This window comes from Puma concolor, chromosome B1 (genome assembly GCF_028749965.1).
Source record: "Puma concolor isolate L17-30 chromosome B1, mPumCon1.1.hap2, whole genome shotgun sequence".
Classification (NCBI taxonomy): Eukaryota; Metazoa; Chordata; class Mammalia; order Carnivora; family Felidae; genus Puma; species Puma concolor.
In genome coordinates, this window is record NC_141670.1 from 36521358 (window position 1) to 36544163 (window position 22806).

A 22806-nucleotide genomic window follows, 5' to 3' on the forward strand; every position below is an offset into this window, starting at 1 on the left:
CATCCTTGCAGTCCAGACCTGTGCCCTTTGGGACACTAACCCAACAGTGCCTGAGCTTGCCTTGAAGGGAGGAGAGTCTCAGAGTAGTGATGGAAGCAGGACAGGGGTGAGCAACTCACCTCTATTCCCATAAACTTGTTCCATCGGAGTCCAAGAAAATTGGGTGAGATGGGCATTGTGGGTGGCCTTAGGGGGGCATGGCCTCAGAGGGCAGCCTGCAACCTGTGGGATTTGGGGAGGGAGCAGCCTCTTCTCCTGCTCCCATTTACTTAACCGGTGCTGAGATGACTGTGTGAATGTTTATTTGTCTCATTAGGGTGTGAGCAGAGCTGTGACTCATTCATCTTTAGAACCCCTTGTGGGAGCAGTGGGGGAAAGTTAATGGTGAGGGAGGGAGGCAGTGAATCTGAGCCACTGGTGGTTTTGCCATTAAGTAGTGCAACCTCCTCTCTGCACCTTGCCCATATGCTGCTTTCAGAAAAGGTCAGCCGATGGGCAAACCCCCGCACTGCTCTGTGTGGCCGGAGCTGTGTGGGGGTCTCAGGTTTGCCACTGGGGAGATTACTGCAGCCTTCACTGTCTGCTCTGTGTCTGCTGGAAGTCAGGTGCTGGGGCAGAGACTGCTCCATGTGCCGTGGGGTAGGGCTGAGGTAGCCCCAGGCTAAGGCTGACCCTGGGTTTCACCTCACAGCCCCTTCCTGGGCCCTTCCTGCATTTCTCATAGGCTCTGCCTTTGAATGCAAAACTAAGCTTGGCTCAGCCTCGTGCCTTGTGGAATTGAGGAGCCCTTACAGGTGTGTGGAGCTTTGCTGTGCCATGTGCACTGTCTCATGTAATCATCACAGTGGGTCAGTGATGTGCGTTTGTCTATTCCCTATTTTATAGATGAGAGAATGGATGTTCCAGTAGATGAAGTGACTTTCCCGGGTCACTGGATAAAGAAGGCTTGAGCCCGGGTCTCTGGTCTCTCAGGCTCTTCTTCCTTGGATCCAGGGAATTGTCCTGTGGGGATGGACGCCAAAAATTAAGACCCTTTGATCTAAAAGGGAAAGGCTGCATGGGTCTGTGAGGATAAAAATCTGTAAGCTAGATTTCACAGCACTTGAAGGAAGTACTTTTGGACAGCGAGAAGAAGCTCAGGATGTCACCTGGGCATTCAGCACACATTCAGTGTGTGGCTGGTGGCCCTGGAGCCTGCTGGACTGACATGTCATCAGTGCAGAGGGACATAGGTGAATGCTGTGGATGCTGGATATACAGTGGGTCACATGGGGTACAGGGAGAGGCCCTATCCCTGATCTTCATGGAGGCCAGTCCTTTTCTCCCACTACAGTCGCTGTGGCACCTGTCAGAGACCAGCAAGCAAGGATTGGATTGCCTTGGGGCTGGCCCAGGGGTGTGTGTCACTTTCTCTTGTTGATATGGGTCAGATGAGAGGATGAAGGCTCCTCCTCTGCTTCTTCCTCTCCTCCTGTTACCCTCCTTCTCCTGTGGCCCCTCCCTTCCTCTCTGTCCCCTGCCCCCTTCTCCCCTCTGTCCTCCCTGCTCCCCCCAAAACCCCCAAACTCTCTGCATGTGCTCTCCTAGGGTGCTGCCTCTCCTTTTTCTCTCTGTTCCCTTCCTCTCTTGATCCTTTCCTCTGCTCCTCCCCCTCTCTTTTTTCCTTGAATATTTGCCAACAGCCCCCTCTCCTCTCTTCTAAGAGGAGCCTGTCAAGTCTGCTCACTCTGAGGAGCAAAATCCAGCCATAAGCCAGCTGCTCCAGGTGAGATCTGTGTTCAGATCTCCCCTCCACCCCACTGCTTTAATTCTAAGTCCTGGTGCTCCTCTGCTTTGCTGGCTTCTCTCTGTGTGACTTGGCCTGGGGCTCAGCCTTCCAGAGCCAGCGGTGGCCAGGCCTGTGTCGAGGACCCATCACAGAAGGTTGTACTGCAAGGCCCTAGAGGTCACTTAGTTTAGTTCTTTTCTGAAACCTGATTTATTTTTAAGTAGTAGGCTGTTTTTTAAAATACTTCTTGTGTATAGCTCCAACATCTAGAACAAATAAAATCAGAGTTGCTTTGGTTGAAGTGGGGGTGAGAACACTCATCCTGGCTGTTTGATGCAACACAGACACGTTCCATATTTAGTGGCACTGGGGGAGGGGAATACACAGGAAGAGGACATGGGCCTGGAGACAGAGACCTGCCACACCTGGAACCCATGATACCTGGAAAGAATGCCAGGAAAAGTGGGTGTTGGGTCTTGTGGCATAGGATATCAGAAGTGCTGTGAATTGCTCAGGGGGGTGACCGAGGGAGGATTGTGTAGATGAGGGCAGTTGAATGGAAGATAGTGGTGACAGTGCAGCCCCTGGGATGGGGTGGGCAGGCTCTGTCCAGCAGTGACCTCCCACAGGCCTGGCTGGAGCTGCACTTAGTCTGTGGCAGTAGAATCCAGTCCTTGGGTTCCAAAGGGCCCTTCTTCAGGGACAAAGGTGGGTAGCATGGTAGGCTTGGATCTTGGCACCTGAAGTCATGGGCACTGTGGTCTTGAACAAGATCTTCCTGGGTCAGGTCCCTGGTTCCATTCCCATTGTGCTCATCATCACCGTGGTCATATCTCCATGATTGGGAGTGACTTGGATTTTGGCTGGCCTCTGTGTGACAGCTGGGGCCTTGTTTTGCTGACCAGATGCCCAGGGTGGTAGATTGCCTATGATGTTTAAGGGATTATTGATACTTCTGGCCAAGAGCAGTGATTTAGGAATAATTTCTTGGGCTTCCTGGTGCTTATGGTGGCCAGACCTTCCCCACAAGTGCATTGGGAACCAAGCCATTTGAAGCCAGGGTAGAAACACCATGTCCCCCAGCTGGTTCCCATGGATCATTATTATGATGATAACAAAGGACACTTCCTCTTGCTCACCCTCTGGTCCTGCATCCAAGTGGTTATGCCAGGAGTAGAGAATCCTAGAATCATCAGTAGGCCAGCCTTCCTTTCTCATTCATCACCTCGGACAACCAAGCTCCCAGGTGCCCACATCTGTTTAGGGTGGAATGGCCAATGCCTGGCACTATTGCCATATGTCTTCCTACCATGCACCAGTGACAGACATCACTAATCAATTACAGTTCTCTTCCCCACAAGCCCAGATAAGGCTTATGAGCTTTTTGGAGCTGGCACTTGCATGCTGGTTCTGATATATGGCATTCATTCATTGAGTCACGGTTTCATGCATCTAGTAAAGCATTTACTGAGCTGGTGTTAATAAGCCAGACACTGCTTAGTGCAAGGAAAATGAGCCATGGTCCCTGCCCTGTCAAGAGGAGTTTTGAGTATAGTAGACAAACATGCAAATGTCTTGTAATTATTCTATCATGGTATAAGTTGAAAGCAGAGTTAGGAATCCCTTCTCCAGGAGCCTAAGGGGGACAGGACCTAAGTGCTGATGGTGTGAGAAAGGGACCAGGTCTTTTTGCTACACGGGATTGAGCCAGCACTCTTCATGTGAACCTTGTGCTTAATGATGGCAATGGTGGATGGTGGGGCCATGGACTCTTTGGTCTTATTCAAGTCATGGGACAAAGCTTGGCCAGAGACCCAGCTCTGGTAGCCCATCCTTACTAGCACCTTCTCTTCCACAGGAACAGGGGCTAAAACCCAATAACTCCAAAGAGTTAAGCATGTGCTTCACAGAGGTGAGTGAAGGGCAGAGTGGGGGATGGCTGCAGGGGACTGGGCTAGAAGGGGGTGTTTCCTAGGTGAGTCTCAGACTCTGAGCCCCCAGATCCCATCGCATGAGCTTCTGGCCCACTTAGACTTGGGTGGGTGCTCACTGCACTGGGGGTGCAGGGTCGGAGGCTGCAGCCAGGGGCCTTGGCTGTCTCCTTGGGTGAGACACAAACAGCTGCTCTGAGCAGAAGCCCTCTTAAGCCCTCCTGACTCTTTATGACAACTGTCTTGAGTACCTACTCTGTGCTGGTTCTGTGATATTGAGGAGATTGGGAGATGGGAAAAGACACAGTCCCTTCCTAAAAGGAGCCCCAAAACAGGAGTGTATCTATGACTCCATATATAGTGTGTGTAGGTATTTATATGTATGTATGTGCGTGTGTGTGTGTATACACACACACTCTCCCATATATATATAGAGAGAGAGAGAGAGAGAAAGAGTGTGTCTATATATATATCTATATATATATATAGAGAGAGAGATATATACATAGAGAGAGAGAGAGAGAGAGAGAGAGAGGAAAAGAAGTATAAGCTCCTAGAGGAGAGTGCTCAGACAGAGATGTGTAGGGAAGAAGCTTCATGGAGCAGGGAGATTCAAAGACATTTAGGAACAGGGGCCTTGTTCCTAAAGCTCTTGTTCCACAGAGCTTCTCCCTCCTCTCCTCTCAGGAAGCAGGTGCCTGTGGACCCCGAGAGCTCCTTCCTGAGACCTTAGGTACCATGCTCCTCCTCTCTGGTCTGTGTCCACAGACCCTCTTCCTCACTTGGCAGTGTCAACCCTTTTCCCTGGGGACTGCTGCCCAGTCTCCTGGAGCCTGGGGCTCAGCTCAGCTCAGCTCTGTGGAAGCCTAGCTCCACCTGCGGGTGAGCACAGAGCAGGGTCCCCTGGGTGGATGGGGCGGGCAGGGGCTCAAGGACTCCACTTCTCGAGTCCTTTCCTTTGCCTGATCCCAGCCCTACTGACTCCTTTGTTTTTCTGTCTTTTGTTGTGCTCTTTGCTTCTGTCTCCCCTTGTGTCATGGCTGCAGCTCACGACCAATATCATCCCAGGGAGTAACAAGGTGATCAAACCTAACTCAGGCCCCTGCAGAGCCAGACCGTCGGCTGCCTTGACCGCTGTCTCCTTCCTGATGCTGAAGCTGGCCTTGTAGGCTCTGGGACCCATGTCGGGGGATTTCCGGAAACTACGCAGATGAGAACACCCGCCTGGCAACATGGAAACACACACACACACACACACACACACACACACACACACACACACACACACATCTTGCAAAAAAAAATTTTTCCCCACCTTGTCTCTGAACCTGTCTCCTCCCAGATTTCTTCTCTGGAGAAGTTTTTCTAAACCAAACAGACAAGTAGGTGGGCAGCCTGAGAGCTGGCCTAGAGGTCCCTCGGCAAGGGAAACCCAGTGCTGAGGAGGGTGCAAGGGTCTAGAAATGCCCTTCGTTTTCTCCTGGTGTTTTCTTCTCTGGACCTCGCTGACATAAAAGACCAAGATGACACCCCTGTGGCCTGAGGGACTGGAACTGTGCTGATGTGAACTGGGGCCAGGGATCCCCACTGGCGGCTTGGCAGAGGGCATCGGGCAGCAAAGCAGCCAGGCTGGCTGCTGGGGGTCCAGCTGGGCACCTCAGCACCTCCACTCGGTTTCGAGCATGGAGTTTGTTTTGTGCTCTCTGTCTGCATCTGAACTGAGAACCCCCAGTGATGCCTGTGGAGGGTGTGGTACCAGGCCCTCCGACTGTGGTATGGAGGGAGTACTGGGGCCAGCTCCAGGGGGCTTGGGAGCTCAGCCCTCTGGGGACATCCCCTTGGGCAGAGGGAGCAAAGCTTGGGCACCAGCTCAAGGCTGCTGCTTCCTGCTTGGTGGCAGGAATTTTGAAATCAAAGAGAAATGATCCGTCATTGGCTCTTTTGGTTTCTTGTGGGTTCATTTGGTGGGTCTCCCACCAGGGAGAGGGGCAGAGAAGAACATGGCGGGACACCTGCTGGCACTGTGCTTCACTGGCCGCAGCTCTCTCCTCCTCTCGGCCCCCTGTTCCTCTTTTCCACATTCTCTCCTCATTTCCCAGACAAGCGCCAACTGTATGTACATAACACGACTCCTTTCTCAACATATATGTATATATAGATCCATATACATATATTGTGTGGTTTCCCCTTTTTTCCTTTTTTTAAGAAACAAAACTATCGAAATAATACCCCAACAGATGAGCGAAAATGTATTATTGTAAAGTTTATTTTTTTTAACAATGTTGTCTATAATGGGAAAAAAAGGAGATTGACTCCCTGTGTCTCTGCCTCTGTCAGGCTGACTGGGCTGTGGAAGGGGGTTCCTGATCCGTATTCATACTTAGCCAAGGCTCCAATAAACATACTAGGAAGCAATTTGCCTTCTGCCTCCCTCCGGTGTGCCTTCTCCTGCTATTTTTTTCCTTGGCACAGTGCTGCCTCTTGGCTGCTTACCTGGGGTCCTGGTGGGCCTTGGAGAATGTGTGTGTATGTGGGGGGGGGGGACATGCACGCATGTGCACATGTGTCTCCATCTGTTATGTGTCTTTGATGTGGGTGATGGAGCTCCTTTAGGAAGTGGTTTTACACTTGGTGGGTCTCTGCGTCCCGGCTATGCTCAGCCTTCTGGGCCCTTCTTCACCCATCCTCCTCTACCTTCCCTTACCGATCAGTGCGAGTGCCTGTTGATCCCCACCTTGAAGAGAAAGAAAGTACCTGTGGGGACCTGGAGGGACAGGAGACCAGTTGATCTTGACACCTCGGGTATATTTTTGTTTTAAGGTTGTCTGTGTGGTCCTATTAAGTGGCCCATTGGTCTTATGTGGCATGAGGTGATATCTTCTCACTGGGACTCCTGGTTTATTTAAGGTATGTGATTATGAAGGCAGGGATCTGGTCTTCTGGGTCCTACTAGAGAAGGAAGATGACCATGATTCATCCCTTCTTCTCTTTTTCTCCATTTACCACCCGGGCTCCACCTGGACCCTGGGCCTGCTGTATTCCCTGGGGAGATTCTCCCTGGAGAAGGCTAGGAGGATGGCTGCTGGCCGAGTGTGTGTACGTGCACCCACGTGCAGGCTTGTGAGTGTTCATATGCATGTATGAGTGTGTGCACATGGCAAGATGAAGGAGGAAGACTGTCATGTGAGGGGGTGCTCCCACTGTCAGGGCTGCACTTGATCCCATCCTGTCGCCATTGGGAGATGAGATGCTGTTTTCTGCTCTCCCCAAATGGCTCTTGTTTCCAGTTGCTGAAATGTCGGCAACATTGGCCTATGGTGGTGAGTAGTGTGGTGTACAAGTTTCAGCCTGTGCATGGAGGACCAGTGGGCCAGTGAACTGTCTTCCCTAGCCACCACTGGTGTTACTGTGTGTGGAGGTGGCTGTGGAGTTTACTTGGGAATTCATGTTCTTTGTGAACAGCAAAGACTGGCTAACTTAAAAGGCTTTGGGGGGAAAAGGCTCAGAATCAGTGGAATGTGGGGGGACCAGGGGAGGGTACAGTGGGAACCAAAGGACATCTGAAGGGGCAGAAGGCATGATCTACAGGGTCAGCATGCTGCTGTCTCTGTGATGAATGACCACCAACTTGTCCAACCGGTTTACTGGGGCCTTGTGCCTACCTCCTGCCATACTTTTGTGAGAGAGGAGAATATCTCACATCTGGTATTCCTAATGTGATATAAACCCTTGGCTTGCATAATGAGGGAGAGAAGATTTCCCGAAAGGAACTGGAGGTGCCAGAATAGATGCAGGGCAGCTTTACTCTGCCTTAAAACCTCTCCCTGTCTAGGTATCACATAGCTGAAATTTTACCATGAAATATTCATTCCTTTGGTTGAGATGATTCCTGTTCCCTGTGATTCTCTCAAAATGTGTAAATAAAAGTGGGAAGAATAAAATGTTACTATCTTAATGCTAATTAGTTTAATAGTTTGAATGAATCTTAGTAACATTAAGACATTTGGACCTAAACACTGAGATTGGGCATGGGGGACAGATAAATGAAGAGGGGCAGGAATGGAATCAGGAGAAGATTGGTAAGGACTCCAGAGATAGAGCTAAAATTGTTTTAGTGTTCTTTTGGGGAGAATCAGCTGCATCAAGTATAGGCTCACTGTGCCTTTACCCCAGTTAGCAGTCTATACAATGTGCTTTCTTTGCCATTAGTCCCTTGGGGATTCCTGACCTGAGGTATGCATCTGTCTGGAGCTAGGCTCTAGTACCTTGATGAGACTGAGATCACATAGGAATGCTTTTCCTCTCCCTGGGGAGGCTTCCAGCCTGCGATGATTTTGCTCAGCCAAGAACCCAGACATCAGCTTCCCACCTGGCTCATGCTCTGCCACCCTCCTGTAACGTAGATAGGACCACTCAGAATGTACTGAAGGCCCAGTGGAGACCTATGATGGTGGCAGATCCAAGAAGGCCGATTCAGGAGCACAGAGGGCTCAGTATCAAGTGAGCCACGCCCTGGTCCTGAGCTGACCTTGGTGGAGAGCTGCACAGCTGGACCTCTGCCTTGTTCTGAGACCAGATGCAGGGTCATTACCTCAGTTTCCTGCATCTCACACCCTGCCTTCATAACCTACTTGACAGCATAGGTTTCCCAAGACTGAGCCCAACCTTGCTCTCTAGAGTCCTTCTAAGACACAAGGCCTGACTCGATCTTTAGGCCCTAGCTGGGCCCTGCTGTGTCCACCAGACCTTCTAGATGCCGAGCAGCTTTGGGGCTGACAGGGTGCCCAACTGTCATCTGCTTTCTGGATCCTGCCCATGGCTCACCTGCTTACTGAGATGTCCACCCAGGAACTCTGGTTTAGCCTCCCCTGTGCTGGTTAACTGCTGGTCCCTGGGCTCCCAGGGTCTGATGGTCCACCTGCAAGGACTTAATTTCATGCCAAAGGGCCTCATGGGGGTGGTGTGCATGCGCTTGTCTCTAGTTCCCAGATCTGTCTCAGGGACTGCCTGATGCCCATATAAGAGAAAGACTTGCCTTTCCTTACATGAGAGCAAAGCTTCAGTGTTGCCTTCTGCTGGAGAAATTTGTTGCCAGTCTTTTCTAATCTGTGAAATGAGCTTAAGCTGGGTGTTCCCTCTCTTGTAGGCTGGGATACCAGGGGATAAAACTGGCCATACACTCTGTGTTAATACAAGTAAATGTATTCATAGCCTGTTGCCTATTCCTTTAAAGTCTCAGTGGGGAGTAGATATTTATCTTTTAGAAAGAGATTTAGCATGCCTGGGTGGCTCAGTTGGTTAAGCATCCAACTCTTGGTTTTGGCTCAGGTCATGATCTCATGGCTTCATGGGTTCGAGCCCCACATTGGACTCTGTGCTGGCAGTGCAGAACCTGCTTGTGATTCTCTCTCTCCCTCTCTAGCTGCCCTTCCCCCACTTGCGCTGTCTCTGTCTCTCTCAAAATAAAAATGTTAAAGAAAGATTTAATTTTTTAAGGAAAAGGCAGTCATTTGGAGCCAAAACTGGTAAAAAGTTGGTATTTAAAAAAATGTTTATTTTTGAGAGAGAAGGGGTGCAAGCATGCACACGAGTTAGGGAGGGGCAGAGAGAGAGGGGGACAGAGGGTTCAAAGCAGGCTCTGTGCTAACAGCAGACTCCAGTGCAGGGTTTGAACTCATGAACTGCGAGATCACAACCTGACCTGAAGTGGTAAAGTTGGATGCTTAGTTGACTGAGCCACCCAGACACCCAAAAAGTTGGTACCATTCTTAGTGGTGGGTTTAAATGGTGGAAACACTGGTTTCTGTCTTCTTGTTCAATCTTGGTTACCTCATCTACAAAGTTCTGTTAGAGGATAGTTAAGGTCTTTCTCAACTCTGAATAAGCTCTAGAGGGGGAGAGAGATACAGAGACAGAGGTTTACACCAGAAGTGCTTTTCCTGCTCAGTGCCTCCAGTGTTCTGAGTAAGGGGGAGTCATCCCCGTCTGCCACATGACCATTTCAAATTCTAAGTTCAGATGTGTTTTCTAAAAGCCCAGACATACCACTTCATTGTTACATTCCTATCTCAAGACAAGTGAGCAAATGGAAAGGGCTTTGAAATCCTCACAAAGATGTGGTTTATAAAATCAGGGCTGTGCAGAGAAGCATTAGTTAATCAGAACATTATTTGCCACATTCCACTTCTGGAGTGAAGTGCTTTTTTGTGCTCTACCTTCCAGAGCAGAAAAAGGGAAGTGAACAACATAGAAGGATTTTAATAGCATTACTCAAAACTGAAACCAAATGTGGATATTTTAAAATATGTATATATAAGATTTAACCAACGCTTACATAGCCCTCACATGCACCAGACACTGTTCCAAAATTGCGTGAGTATCAACTCATTTCATTCCCATGGGGATGCAATTAGTTTAGCTCTGCCTCCCCATACTACATACTGAGCAGACTGAAGCATAGACAAGTTGCGATCCTGCCCAAGATCATACAGAGGGTAGGTGGCGTGGCGGCACTCTGACACAAGCCCAGGTGGGCTGCCTTGTGGGTCTGGGCTCAAACTGCCCAGCTGCTGCCTGAGCCACACTGCCACACTTGTCCCTGGCTCTGTGCTGGCCCTCAGCTGGCCTGACCAAGGCAGCCACTTCCCTGGGGGCTCCAGTTAATCTGGGCTTCGTTGCTGTGCTTTCCCTTCCCTCTCGGCCTATAGGGCAAATGGTGAGGGAGTTCTGTAAACCGGTTCATTAAATCCAATACATTGCAGACTCCAGAAGGGAGAGAGGCATGAGGAAGATGCAGCTCTAGACGTGGCCCACCCCAGGTCCTTCTGATGGGGAGAGTCCCACCTCGGTGTTTGCTAGGATGAGTGTGGACCTTGTGCGGAAACAGTTTGTTGGGAAGATGGCCTTTTGAGGAAGAAGACTGACCATCTGGGGACCTGCCCTTGACTCTGAACTGCTCTTGCTTTGGGGACACCATGGTGATGATGATGCAAGAGGACACATTTGGGGCTAGGCAGACCTGAGTTTGAATTACAGATCTGCCATTGACCAGCCAGGTGATCATGTCTAGTACGAGCTTCAGGTTTCTCATCTGTAAAATGGGGATGGCTGTCCCTGCCTCATAGGAACTCTTGTCAGGATTAAATGGGATTATACCCTGCCAAGGGACTGGCGCACAGTGGGCAGGCCATCAGCCATGCCACTCCCGCTTCCAGTGGGCCAGCCAGCCTGGACCTCCGCAGATTCTCTGCACCTGCCTGGCTCACCAGGTCTCATCCTCATGGCAGCCAGATGCCTTGTGGTAAACACAAGAACACAATGGTCATTAGGCCCCTGGACTGTGCTCTTTGAAGGATTGCCATGTGGAGTTGAGAGGGCAGGAGAGGTGGGGAGAGAAAAAAGGGAAACTTCCTTGTTATTTGTAAAGCACAGTTGACTTGATCTATGAGTCACTGGGGACAGTGGCTACAGAACAGCCAAATGTCATGCTCTCTCTGGAGTCCTTTTGATTGGCCACTTCCTCTCCATGCATGAAGGCAGGAGACGTGCTGCTGCAGTGACATCTCAGCTCAAGGGCACCAGGGCAAATGCATATCAGATCAGCAGCCCCAAATGGAGACCAGGAAGCACTCATCAGCCGTGAGGCCTGGGAATAATGTCAGCACCCGCGGGTGACAGGCTGGCATGGGGTCCTGGAGGGTCCAAGGCAAGCTTGGGAACTCTCTGTGAGGAGGGATCCCCAGGCCCCAAACCCCTGTTTTGTGATGAATTCTGAGTTACTTCCATGCTTTCTGAGCAGAACTTTCTCTCCTCTGTGATTTCCCTATAGAAAAAAAGGCTGGCAGTGAGGTGTGAGTCTGATGACACGTTCAAGCTCATATGCTGTCCTCAAGAATTGTAGGGTATACTTGAAGGGGTGTCGTGGGACCTGGGCTCAAAGTCTGGCTGGCCATCTATCAGCTAAGTCACTGAATTTCTCTGAGCCTCAGAAAGATTGCTCTCCGAGATCAGCAAACTTTTTTCTGTAAAGGGCCAGATAATAAGTAGCATAGGCTTTGTGGGTCGTGGCATCTTGGCTGCCAACTATCAACTTGGTCTTTGTAGCTTGAAAACAGTCATAGGCATTGTGTAAATCATGGGGCTTGTCTGTATTCCAATAAATATGTATTTACAAAAGCAGATATGGGCTGAACTTGGACTAGGGGTTATAGTTTGCCACCATTTGCTTTAAATAATCTCTGAGACCAAGCTCTCAATCCTGGGCATTCTGACTACTGAGGTTTGGTGGCAGGAATGCTAATGGGTGGAAGGGCCGAAGTTATCCTGGGGTTGTAAGAAGAGAGAGGACAGTCCACCACTGTGACAGGGGAGGTGAAATTGGTGGGAGAGGACACCAGAAGGAAGGGTCCTGTGCTGGGCAGGAAGGAGGAGAGAACCACATAGCCTATGGTCTGTGCTCACAGAAGTGTGGTCTGGAGTGTGGGGGGCTGCAGTTGTGTTCTGCACGGGGGCTTTGGGCCAGGAGGGCAAATAGGTTGGAAATTCAGCTGTGCTCAAGTCATCCATCCATGGGCCCACCCTGGGCTTGAGGAGGGGTCATCGCTTGCTGGTTTGCACGAGGGCTCCTGTATGTGCTGGAGCAGGGCCTGTGGCCAAGAGCAAGGGCAGTTGCCATTCTAGGGGCTGGGAGGGGAGAAGGCGGGGTGTGGCAGTGGAGCCCCTGAAAGCCCCTGTCGTCAAGTCATTTAACCTGGTTGACCCCCCGCCCTTTCCTCATCTACAAAGGGAAGGGTCAGAGGCACTGTTCTCTAAGCTTCCTTTCCACAAATAGGATTCTCTGATTTTATGACTGCCAGCTATTTCTGAACTCACTAGCCCGGCACAGAATGACTTGGAAGGAGACGGAATTCATCTCTCTTTCAATAAACGCCGCCACCCGCTTGGTTGCTCCAATTTTTCACCAAGTGTCTTGTGCAGAGCTTCGGACTGCTGCCGTGGGGCTCATTCTGGGTATGGCTGATGGTTGTGCTCTCTCAGGCTCTGCCTCATTTCTTTCCCTTGCAAGGTGGCATTTCCCAGAAAGTCAACACCTGCTGGGGCCACATGAAGGTATACCCACCATGTCCTGTCTGAGTCCCCATCTTGACCGGGATGCTGCTCAGGGGTCAGAGGTCATGGAGCTGTTTACACTTGGACCACCCAGGCAGGAGGTGACTAATCCTCATCAAATATGTCTGCAGGAGGAGTTTGCCCAGCCACCTTGGCCAGCATGATTTGGGGTGCTGAAGCTCGTGCAGCCAGAAGAGAGGCATCTGAGAAAACCTCTGCCGTGATTTTTCCCGGGCCTGCACAGTGGACTCCCCTTCTTTCTTCCCTGCCCACCCACATGCAGGCGCTTGACAATTTAAAATAAAGGCTGCAGCTCTCTACTTATTTAAACAGCAGAGTCTAGCTTAGTCGGCCAAACAAATCCTGTGGGATGACACCTTTGGCCCAGCGCATCCTTCACTTTTATCCTCCATGGAAGATGAAAGGCCTTTTTTTCAGGGGTCTCTACAACCTGAAATCACTCTTAATTCTCATTGTGTGAGAAAGCTGGGTGAGTGTGAGGCCCCAGGACATGAAGGACTCTAAAATGCCTGCCTCCTGGAAGTTTGTAGCTGGGAGCTGCTGAAATAACCTTCTCTTCCAAATGAGGAAGCAACTTTATTGATGACTGGAAATGGTCCAGAGGGGCTATTGTCTGGGTGATGGGGAAGACCCCTCGGCAGCCCTCAACCCTGCCCAAGTCCATGCATCTCAATGTCTGGATATCTGGGGCCTGGACAGCCATGGAGAGGACAGGTCTAGAAAGACCCCTGGGTAATCAGAGGAATGTTTGTGGGAGCAGCCACAAGTGTAGGTCCCTGTCATGGATGGGATGGGGCTGAGCTCACGCTGTGGCCCTCGTTCCTCTTTGGGCATTAGCTGGCAGGGCTTTCTCCATTCACCCTGGCACCTGCTCCTGAGTCTGACAGACAAAGGACCCCATGCATCTGGGTGACAATTCAGCCTGCTCAGTCCTCAGGTGGGCATCTGCATGTGGACTCAGGGAGTCACAGCTCTGGTGTGAAATCTGATTGTGTCAGGACAGTGGGAGGGCTGGGGATGGGTACTATCTCCTTCTGAAAAACTGTGATGGATGGAGTGATTGATTTCCATGGAAGGTGGTGGTCCTGAAAATCCCTATGACTTCCACCCTGGGGGCTGCTGTCCCAGAATCCCTTCCCTTTTCACTCCACCTGCTGCTGTCCCTGGCCAGGGCCGTGGCCTTGGACACTTCCTTTTGCTGGAACCACTCCAGAGCCTACAATTTAGGCAGGCAAATGTGGGTTTTGACTATGGGTGTGGCTCAACAGATTAGGTGACTCCCATGTGCTGTGGGGCATCCAGAATTCAGACTATCCAGTCATTCTCTTCCTGGAATGCCATCTTTCCTTCTCCTTTCCATCATCTTATCCCGGGCTGTTTTTCTCTGGTGTTACCTTCTGGTATGGGTGTCTGTTCAGCATCTGTAGACCTGGAGAAGTAAGGGCTTTCCTCCTTCTAGTTATCTGCTTCATGTCAGGTTTGTTCTTCCTTTTAGCAGCTGAGCCCAAATGAGCAGCATTTTGGGGATATGTCCCCTCAAAGTCCCTGAACTAGCTGTTCTCTGCTTCCATCTTGATCCTCCCATCCATGCTCCCCCCACCATCCAGTCCTGCCCTTGGTGGTGTCCTCACCAGGGTTGTGGAGTTGAGGGCAGAAACCTATAGGGTTCCTGTCAGCTTGGCAGGCAGCCTCCCTTCACCTGCAATGGTTTGCCCCAGGAGCTCCATCTTCCCCACTAGCAGCCTCTTCAAATTTTCCTGTGCGTTTTCTTGTATCCCTCCATCCACTGGGGACAAACTCTTCTCATCTGAATGAATTGGGAGGTCAAGGGAGACTCACCTAAATGAATAAAAAAATCTGAACTTTAGAATCTTGCTGAATGAGTAGTATGATGTCTTTGCAGTAGGCCAAAGCCTTTGTAATGGCCTTTAGGGCCCACGGGATTTGGCTGGCTGCCTTTCTCATCTCCTTCCCAGTTGCTCTCCCCTGCCCACTCTGCCCCAGCCACATTGACCTCCTTGCTGTTCTTTGAACATGTGAGACTGGCTCCTACTTCAGGGTCTCTGTAGTGGCTGTTCCATCTGTCTAGGGTACTCTTCTAGTCATTCTAGCTACCTTCCCTGCTCCCTGCTTCAGGTCCCCACTCAAATGTCAGCCAACTAATGATAACTTTCCTGTCCAGGATACCTCTCTCGGCACCCTCTTCAGGACTTTCCACTCCCTAATGTTTTACTTCCCCACAGCACGTGTCACCTTCTGACCGACTATACATACACATATATGTTCATGTGTATTTGGTGTCTCTGTGTGTGTGTGTGTTGGGAGTTTATGACCTGTCTCACTCCACTATGATGTAATCTCCAAGAGTACAGGAGCTCCATCTGTTGTTTTTTCATTGTCATATCCTTAGCACCTAGAAGAGTGCCTGGCAGAGAGGGACCTCTGCAAATGTTTGTTGATTGGCTGAAAGTTGATAAGGAGTTTGAGCAGATCCTGGAGAATGAGCAGGTGGCACATTGAGAGAAAACAGGGTTGGGGAGGAACAGAGAGAATCTTGAATTAGCATAGCAAAGCAGAAGCCCAGGGAGTGCTGGCTGGACACATTTTCCTTATTGTTGAAACAAGTCCAGAGTCTGTACTCTCTCCCAGGCGACACAGAGTGTACTTAACAGCAAGGCTGATACTAGAACTCAGGATTCCGTTTGTTAGTCTGATCCTCCTTCCACTTTGGACAATGGCTTCTTCTCTTAGGTGGTTGTATACATACTCTGTGATCTCATTTAAAATAATTAATTAGCTTAGCAAACTCTTCTGGTGGATAGGACAAAAGGAATGTTCAGTGGAGGTGGTAAGGCACAGGTTTACGCCTGGTCAGATTTGATGAGGGTGTCTAAAGAAACCCCTTGGCTGAGGATGGTGGCTTGAACATCTGTTTAAACAACTTCGGTGGAGTTCCTTTGCAGGAAGCTTATTTTATAATCAAGCTCACAGTCATCAGGATTTCTCCATCCCATCCCTCCAAGGCACTGTATGTCCTCATTTACCCAGCCTCACTCTCCTAGTTAAAAAATTGGGAGGTTGGTAAGGACAATCTACCCAGTGTACGAGAGTGAGCTTGGAAGGGTTCCTTCACCTCCTGGATGGAGAGGTGGAGGAAGGGGGCAGGGGGTTTATTCACTCTGTGAAGCTGCTGATAATAAAAGGGGAAAATTAAGTCTTGCTTGTTCAGGTATGTGATTGAGAAAGGCCGTCAGCAGAGGGACGAGGAGCTTGTTAGAAATCACCAGGCCATTACAACCGAGATCAACAGCTGCCTCTTGAAATGGGGAGGAAATAGATACAATCTCAGGAAGGCGATAAAATTGAAAGTTTCCAGTGCGTGCTGGTGAACAAACATAACCTCATACAAAGTCTATTTGGGTGAGCAGCCTCCTTATCATAATTATCCCCCCAGCTACTGGTGTTGGAGAGTGAGGGGCATTGATCTGGGGGACTGGAGTCAGGGGTCACAGGCAAAGTTCCTTTGCCTCCTGTCAGGGGTCACAAAGCTGCTGACTTTTAAAGACAAAGGAGAAGCCAGGGACCATGAACAGCAAACCCTGGGTCTTAAGTGTTTGAAATGTACTGACAATCTTCTACTTAAGAAAATGCTTCATGTGCATGACACAGGGCTCTCCGTGGAGGGCGAGTGGAGGAGGGCTGCGTGCGGCACTGCCTGCTGGAGCTCCACACCTGAGCAGCTGGCTGCGCAACTCAGGGGCCACGTTTCCTCTTCTGTGCTCCTGTTCTGCGGTGAGGGGTGATGGGTATGTGCATTCCAGTGAGCACATATATATGCACACATGTACACATTTCTTCTTGGCGGAACAATGAGGGTGGGTGGAATTGTTCACTCTGACAATTCTCTGAACCAAATCTGAGTTCCTTTGTGGGAAGCTGACTGACAAATCAAAGGGCAGTGGGCTGAGAAATGGCGGGACTATGGGGACTAGTCTCTTTGGCCTCGCCCTGTGGCCACCCAGCTGCTTGTGTTCTCAGGTGACTAGGGGACCACGGTTAGGCCTGACAGTGGGCTGGGGGGAAGCCCCCACTGCAGGAGGGTCCTGCTGTCTGTCCATCTGCCTTCCTGTCTCAAATATGACTGAGAGCCTGCCAGTCCAGGGCATTTCCTTTAATGGCCCCTGTGATGGCACTCTTCCTGTGATAATTTACAACTGGTGAAGAATTTTGCTAAGTCCTTTATTTGGCTTTTTTTTTTTTTTTAATTTAAATGCTTTATTTATTTTTGAGAGAGAAAGACAGAGCACGAGCAGGGGCAGGGCAGAGAGAGAGAGAGACATAGAATCTGAAGCAGGCTCCAGGCTCCAAGCTGTCAGCACAGAGCTCGACTTGGGGCTCGAACCCACGAACTTGGAGGTCATGACCTGAGCTGAAGTTGGACACTTAACCAACTGAGCCATCCAGGTGCCCCTTCCTTCACTTGGCTTTTAAAAATGTCATTAACTGTTTGCATGTGAACTCAGAGAGAAATCCAAAGAAGAGTGGACAGGGAGAAAAGCAGCCACAGAGAAGGCTGTGGAGGGATTTTCCCTTTCACTTTAGTTGGCTTCCCTATGCATGGGGGAGATTGCCTCATAACAAAAGGTTGGTAGGATTTCGACACTGCATCCCTTTGGATGGGATCTAGGATGTATTTGCCCTTTGGGGAATTCTGCTTATAGCCCTCAGGGCTGTAGTGAAGTGGCCAGTGCCCTTGAGATGGAGGACAGGCAAAGGTCAGGGGGGTTCTAACAAGCTCCTCATCACTGAGAAGTAGTCATTTGTGGGGGCTTTTGACTGGCTGCACCACCAGGATGGGCAAGACCATTGGCTTGCCCTAGAGGAAAAGTTGTGAGGGAGGCGGTACCTGCTGGGGAGTCAGGAAAGCAAGGCTGTGGTCCTTGTTCTGGTCTAGGTGGCTTCCTTCTGTCTGCCTCATTTTTCTCTTCTGTCAGTGAGTGGTTTGGAGCAGATGGTCAGTCAATCTAGAGCGAGTGAATGGGTGAGACTGTAGGTGGCCAGCTGGAGAAGATGGGCTGTCTCTGTGTGGGCCAGTTCAATTTCCAGCTCCTTCAGCACTAAGCTCCTGCTAAATGACTGTGGGAAGCCCCTTAACCTCTGTAGTCTCAATCTGTCACCTCAAAAGGGGGTTAAGCAAACGTATTTTGAAGATTTGGGAGTACTGAATGAGCTAATGTGAATGTAGTGCAGGGCCTGGCACACAGTAGGCTCTTTAACAAAATAGGTCCCACCAGAGTGCTTGGGTGGCTCAGTCGGGTGGCCGTCCAACTTTGGCTCAGGTCACGATCTCATGGTGAGTTTGAGTCTCGTGTAAGGCTCTGTGCTGACAGCTTGGAGCCTGGACCCTGCTTCAGATTCTGTGTCTCCCTCTCTCTCTGACCCTCCCCACTCACACTCTGTCTCTCTCTGTATCAAAAATAAATGAACATTAAAACAATTTTAAACAAAATAGGTTCCCTTCTCATTTTCTTTATTCCCTCATTGCCCACACCTCCATTTTTCTGGCTCACTTGCTGCACCAAGTTTGAGAATTGGAAAGCCATATAAGGCGACTGTGTTAGTTTGATTCCCTGTACAAATATGCACACTGGGGGACATTTTAGCATTCCACTCTCAGCTCCCTTGGGGGGGATTGCTGTAAGTCCCAGCCACCTGATGAAGGTTTGCTTTGTCTGCAAACCCATTCTGGAAGACACTGCCCATTATAGGCAATAGCCCTGAAATACATGATCTTAGATTTTAGTACAGGAAAAATGAAGTCTTCCTTGATGTTAGACCACTGTAGAACAGTTCATATTTCCCCTTTTGGACTTGGTTGCCAGAAAACTCAATTAAATTTTGTACTTTGGAGCTATAATACCCGAAATACTTGTACAACCTAACCTCTCTCACACATCCTTCAAGGAAACCTTCTCTGACTCCCCATGTCTGAGAAAGAGGCTTACTTCAGTGCTTCTGGTATTCATGCTTTCCTCAAACAGAATCCTGTCCAGTTGACATTCCCACTCCCTTTCTCTCAACACACACACATGTACACACACGTATACATGTATATGCACACACACGCATGCACAACACACACATGCATGCACACCTGCGTGCACACACAACACACACATACGCATTTACGCACACATGCACGCATTCACCCCACCCCCAGATTTAGGTTCCTTGAGGACCAGCTCAGTTCACTGAGGACAGAACACCTGCTATCTGGAATGTATGGGTACTCAATAAAAGCTCATTGAATAAAGGTAAATGAACGAATAAGTGGTTATATAAACACTTTAGTTCCGGTATCAGATATAACCATCTTTTCTTTCCTATTCAGTGGGGTTTGACCTTTTATATTTCGATCTTTTACAATTACCACACACTTAAAAATTTTTTTTCAGCTTGTCGATACTACCCAAAGCAATCTACATATTCAATGCAATCCTTATCAAAGTAACACCAGCATTCTTCACAGAGCTAGAACAAATAATCCTAAAATTTGTACAGAACCAGAAAAGACCCTGAATAGCCAAAGCAATCTTGAAACAGAAAACCAAAGCAGGAGACATCACAATCCCAGACTTCAAGCTATACTACAAAGCTGTAATCATCAAGACAGTATGGTACTGGCACAAGAAAAGACACTCAGATTAATGGAACAGAATAGAGAACCCAGAAATGGATCCACAGACATATGGCCAAATAATCTTTGACAAAGCAGGAAAGAATCCAGTGGAATAAAGACAGTCTCTTCAGCAAGTGGTGCTGGGAAAACTGGACAGCGACATGCAGAAGAATGAACCTGGACCACTTTCTTACACCACACTCAAAATTAAACTCAAAATGGATGAAAGACCTCAATGTAAGACAGGAAGCCATCAAAATCCTCGAGGAGAAAGCAGGCAAAAACCTCTTTGATCTTGCCCGCAGCAACTTCTTACTCAACACATCTCTGGAGACAAGGGAAACAAAAGCAAAAATGAACTACTGGGACTTCATTAAAATAAAAATCTTCTGCACAGTGAAGGAAACAATCACCAAAACTAAAAGGCAACTGACAGAATGGGAGAAGATATTTGCAAATGACATATCAGATAAAGCGTTAGTATCCAAAAATCTACAAAGAATTTATCAAACTCAACACCCAAAAAAACAATCCAGTGAAGAAATGGTCAAAAGACATGAATAGACACTTCTCCAAGGAAGACATCCAGATGGCCAACCAACACATGAAAAAATGCTCAACATCACTCACCATCAGGGAAATACAAATCAAAAGATGCCACCTTACCCCAGTCAGAATGGCTAACATTAACAACTCAGGCAACAACAGATGTTGGCGAGGATGTGGAGAAAGAGTATCTCTTTTGCATTGTTGGTGGGAATGCAAGTTGGTGCAGCCACTCTGGAAAACAGTATGGAGGTTCCTCAAAAAACTAAAAATAGAACTACCCTATGACCCAGAAATTGCACTATTAGGCATTTATCCACGGGATACAGGTGTGCTGTTTCAAAGGGATACATGCACCCCCATGTTTATAGCAGCACTATCAACAATAGCCAAAGTATGGAAAGAGCCCGAATGTCCATTGATGGATGAATGGATAAAGAAGATGTGGTATATATATATATATATATATATACACAATGGAGTATTACTCAGCAATCAAAAAGAATTGAAATCTTGCCGTTTGCAACTATGTGGATGGAACTGGAGGGTATTATGCCAAGTGAAATTAGTAGGAGAAAGACAAAAATCATATGACTTCACTCGTATGAGGACTTTAAGAGACAAAACAGATGAACATAAGGGAAGGGAAACAAAAATAATATAAAAACAGGAAGGGGGACAAAACAGAAGAGAATCATAAATATGGAGAAAAACTGAGGGTTGCTGGAGGGGTTGTGGGAGGGGGAATGGGCTAAATGGGTAAGGGGCATTAAGGAATCTACTCCTGAAATCATTGTTTCACTATATGCTAACTAATTTGGATATAAATTTTAAAAAATAAAATAAAGTTTTTTAGCTTTATTGATTTGAAAGAGAGAGAAAGCACAAGTGCAAGGGGCAGAGAGAGAGAGTGGGAGAGAAGAATTTCAAGCAGGCTCTGCACTGTCAGTGGACAGCCCGATGCAGGGCTCAAACTCATGAACCCTGAGATCATGACCCGAACCAAAGTCAGATGCCTAACCGACTGAGCCACTCAGGTGCCCCTGCACACTTTTTATTATAAACACAACTTTAGAATTACGTGGGGTTGAGGATGTGAATAAATGAAGAGATAAATAAGTTTCTCTTCCACAGCACCTCCTTTGCCAGCTCCAGCGAGTGTCTTGTGCTCGAGAACATAGACTTTGGAGCAGAGCAAGACATGCATTTTCCTGGCTGTCACTTAACAGCTGTGTGTACTTGGGCAGATTTCTCTGCTTCTCTGTTTATAAAAATGGAGGTAAAGAAATTTCTCTCATAGGGCAGTGGGAGATGAAATAGAACATGTAAGTGAAGTGTGCAACAGAGTATTTAGCCATAATGAGTGCTCAGCAAACATTTATCATGAGTGAAAGAAAGTCTCCAGCTCAGTGATGTGATGCACCTCATGTGTCCTACTGTTCTGAGCTGACTTTAAGCTCCTTGAGGCCAGGTGCCTTACCTGATGCTCCTTTTGTGTAAGCTGGGCCACCCGACGGAACACATTGGCTCTGTACATCCATGAATAGACTTCTGAACACCGTTGGAGACACTGTCCAGACAAATACCAGGCTGGCTCATGGACTTATAGCACATGGATCTGAAAGGGGCCTTTGTGGTCAGGGGTCTGTCTCTCATTTTATGTGGGAGAAACTGGGGTATAGGCAGGTGCTGTGGTGTCCCCAGGCTACACTGCTGGGTGGACAGCCTGGCCCCAGACCCGGGCTCCTCATGTCAGGCAAGAACACCTTCCAATCTGTTGTGCCCCTGGCCAGGATAGACTGAACGTGGCCCAGGATATTGGCCCCCCCGCACCTGGCCTCAGGGCACTGTTCTGAAGCTACGGTAATTACCTGTGGTGCAGGTGTGGAGCTTTATGTTTCTAAAGTACTATTTCACAGCCGTGATCTCATTTCGTCCTCGCAGGGATTATGTGAAACAGGCTGGCAGGCGTTTTCATCTGGATTCTCTGTGAGAAGCTTAAGGACCAGAGAGGTCAAGCGATGGGGTGGAGATCCCACAGCCAGCTAGCGGCCAAGCTAGAATAGAAACTGTAGCTAGGGCCCTGGTTCAGTGCTCTTTGTCCTGAGCCTTGGGGGAGTGCCTCCGGGGGCTGTGTCTAACAGTTGGCACAGTCTCTGAAGTTTGCTCTGAAGAAGGTCAGAGCCTGAATCCCAACCAGTCCAGCCTGCAGAAGCTACGAGAGCCTGTTTTTTTGGTGAGGCCGCCTTTGCCCATGACTTACACGGGATGATGGCATCAGGGGAAGACAGAGGGCATAGCTTTGAAGGTCTTGATTTGTCTCTGGGGCCGGGTTCAAAGTCAAAAGCTCTGACAGGCAGAATTGCCAAAGACAGTATTAATGTGGTAGGGGTCGTGGAAAGGGCTGCATGTGGAGTAAAGGCTCTGAAGTTTGCCTCTGAAGCTGTATCATGTATACACACACGCCTCCATTCGGAGTGGCCTCCCAGACACACGCACGAGTTGGCATTTAGCAACTTTCCAAATTCGAATTGCAGTATAAAATTAAATCCACATTTAAGGGCTTTTAAAGCATAGCCTATTTATTCAGTGGCTCTTTATGAAGCCCTCACCGATTTGTAATCTATGCGGTAACTCACTCCACATTGCTGACAGCTGGGTGTTAACCCTTACCTAGAAGAATCATCTCTCTCCCCAGACATAGCTGGTCTCAGTAACCTGGGCCTGCAAGACAGTGGAGGCCCCGGGGATGC

General features: G+C 48.9%; 1 protein-coding gene across 6 annotated transcripts in view; it reads left to right on the forward strand.

Annotated features, from left to right (window-relative positions):
- GFRA2 (GDNF family receptor alpha 2) overlaps positions 1-20732 on the forward strand; it is a 99740-nt gene extending 79008 nt beyond the window's left edge. For 4 of the 6 annotated variants that reach the window (XM_086703509.1, XM_086703506.1, XM_086703511.1 and 1 more), the window contains 2 exons: positions 3627-3680; positions 4746-6114. In XM_086703509.1, the coding sequence (XP_086559635.1) occupies positions 3627-3680; positions 4746-4868 (177 nt within the window). In that variant the 3' untranslated portion in view covers positions 4869-6114. The other 2 variants (XM_086703507.1, XM_086703508.1) reach the window with 2 other exon arrangements.
- The last annotated feature ends 2074 nt before the right edge of the window (positions 20733-22806 follow it).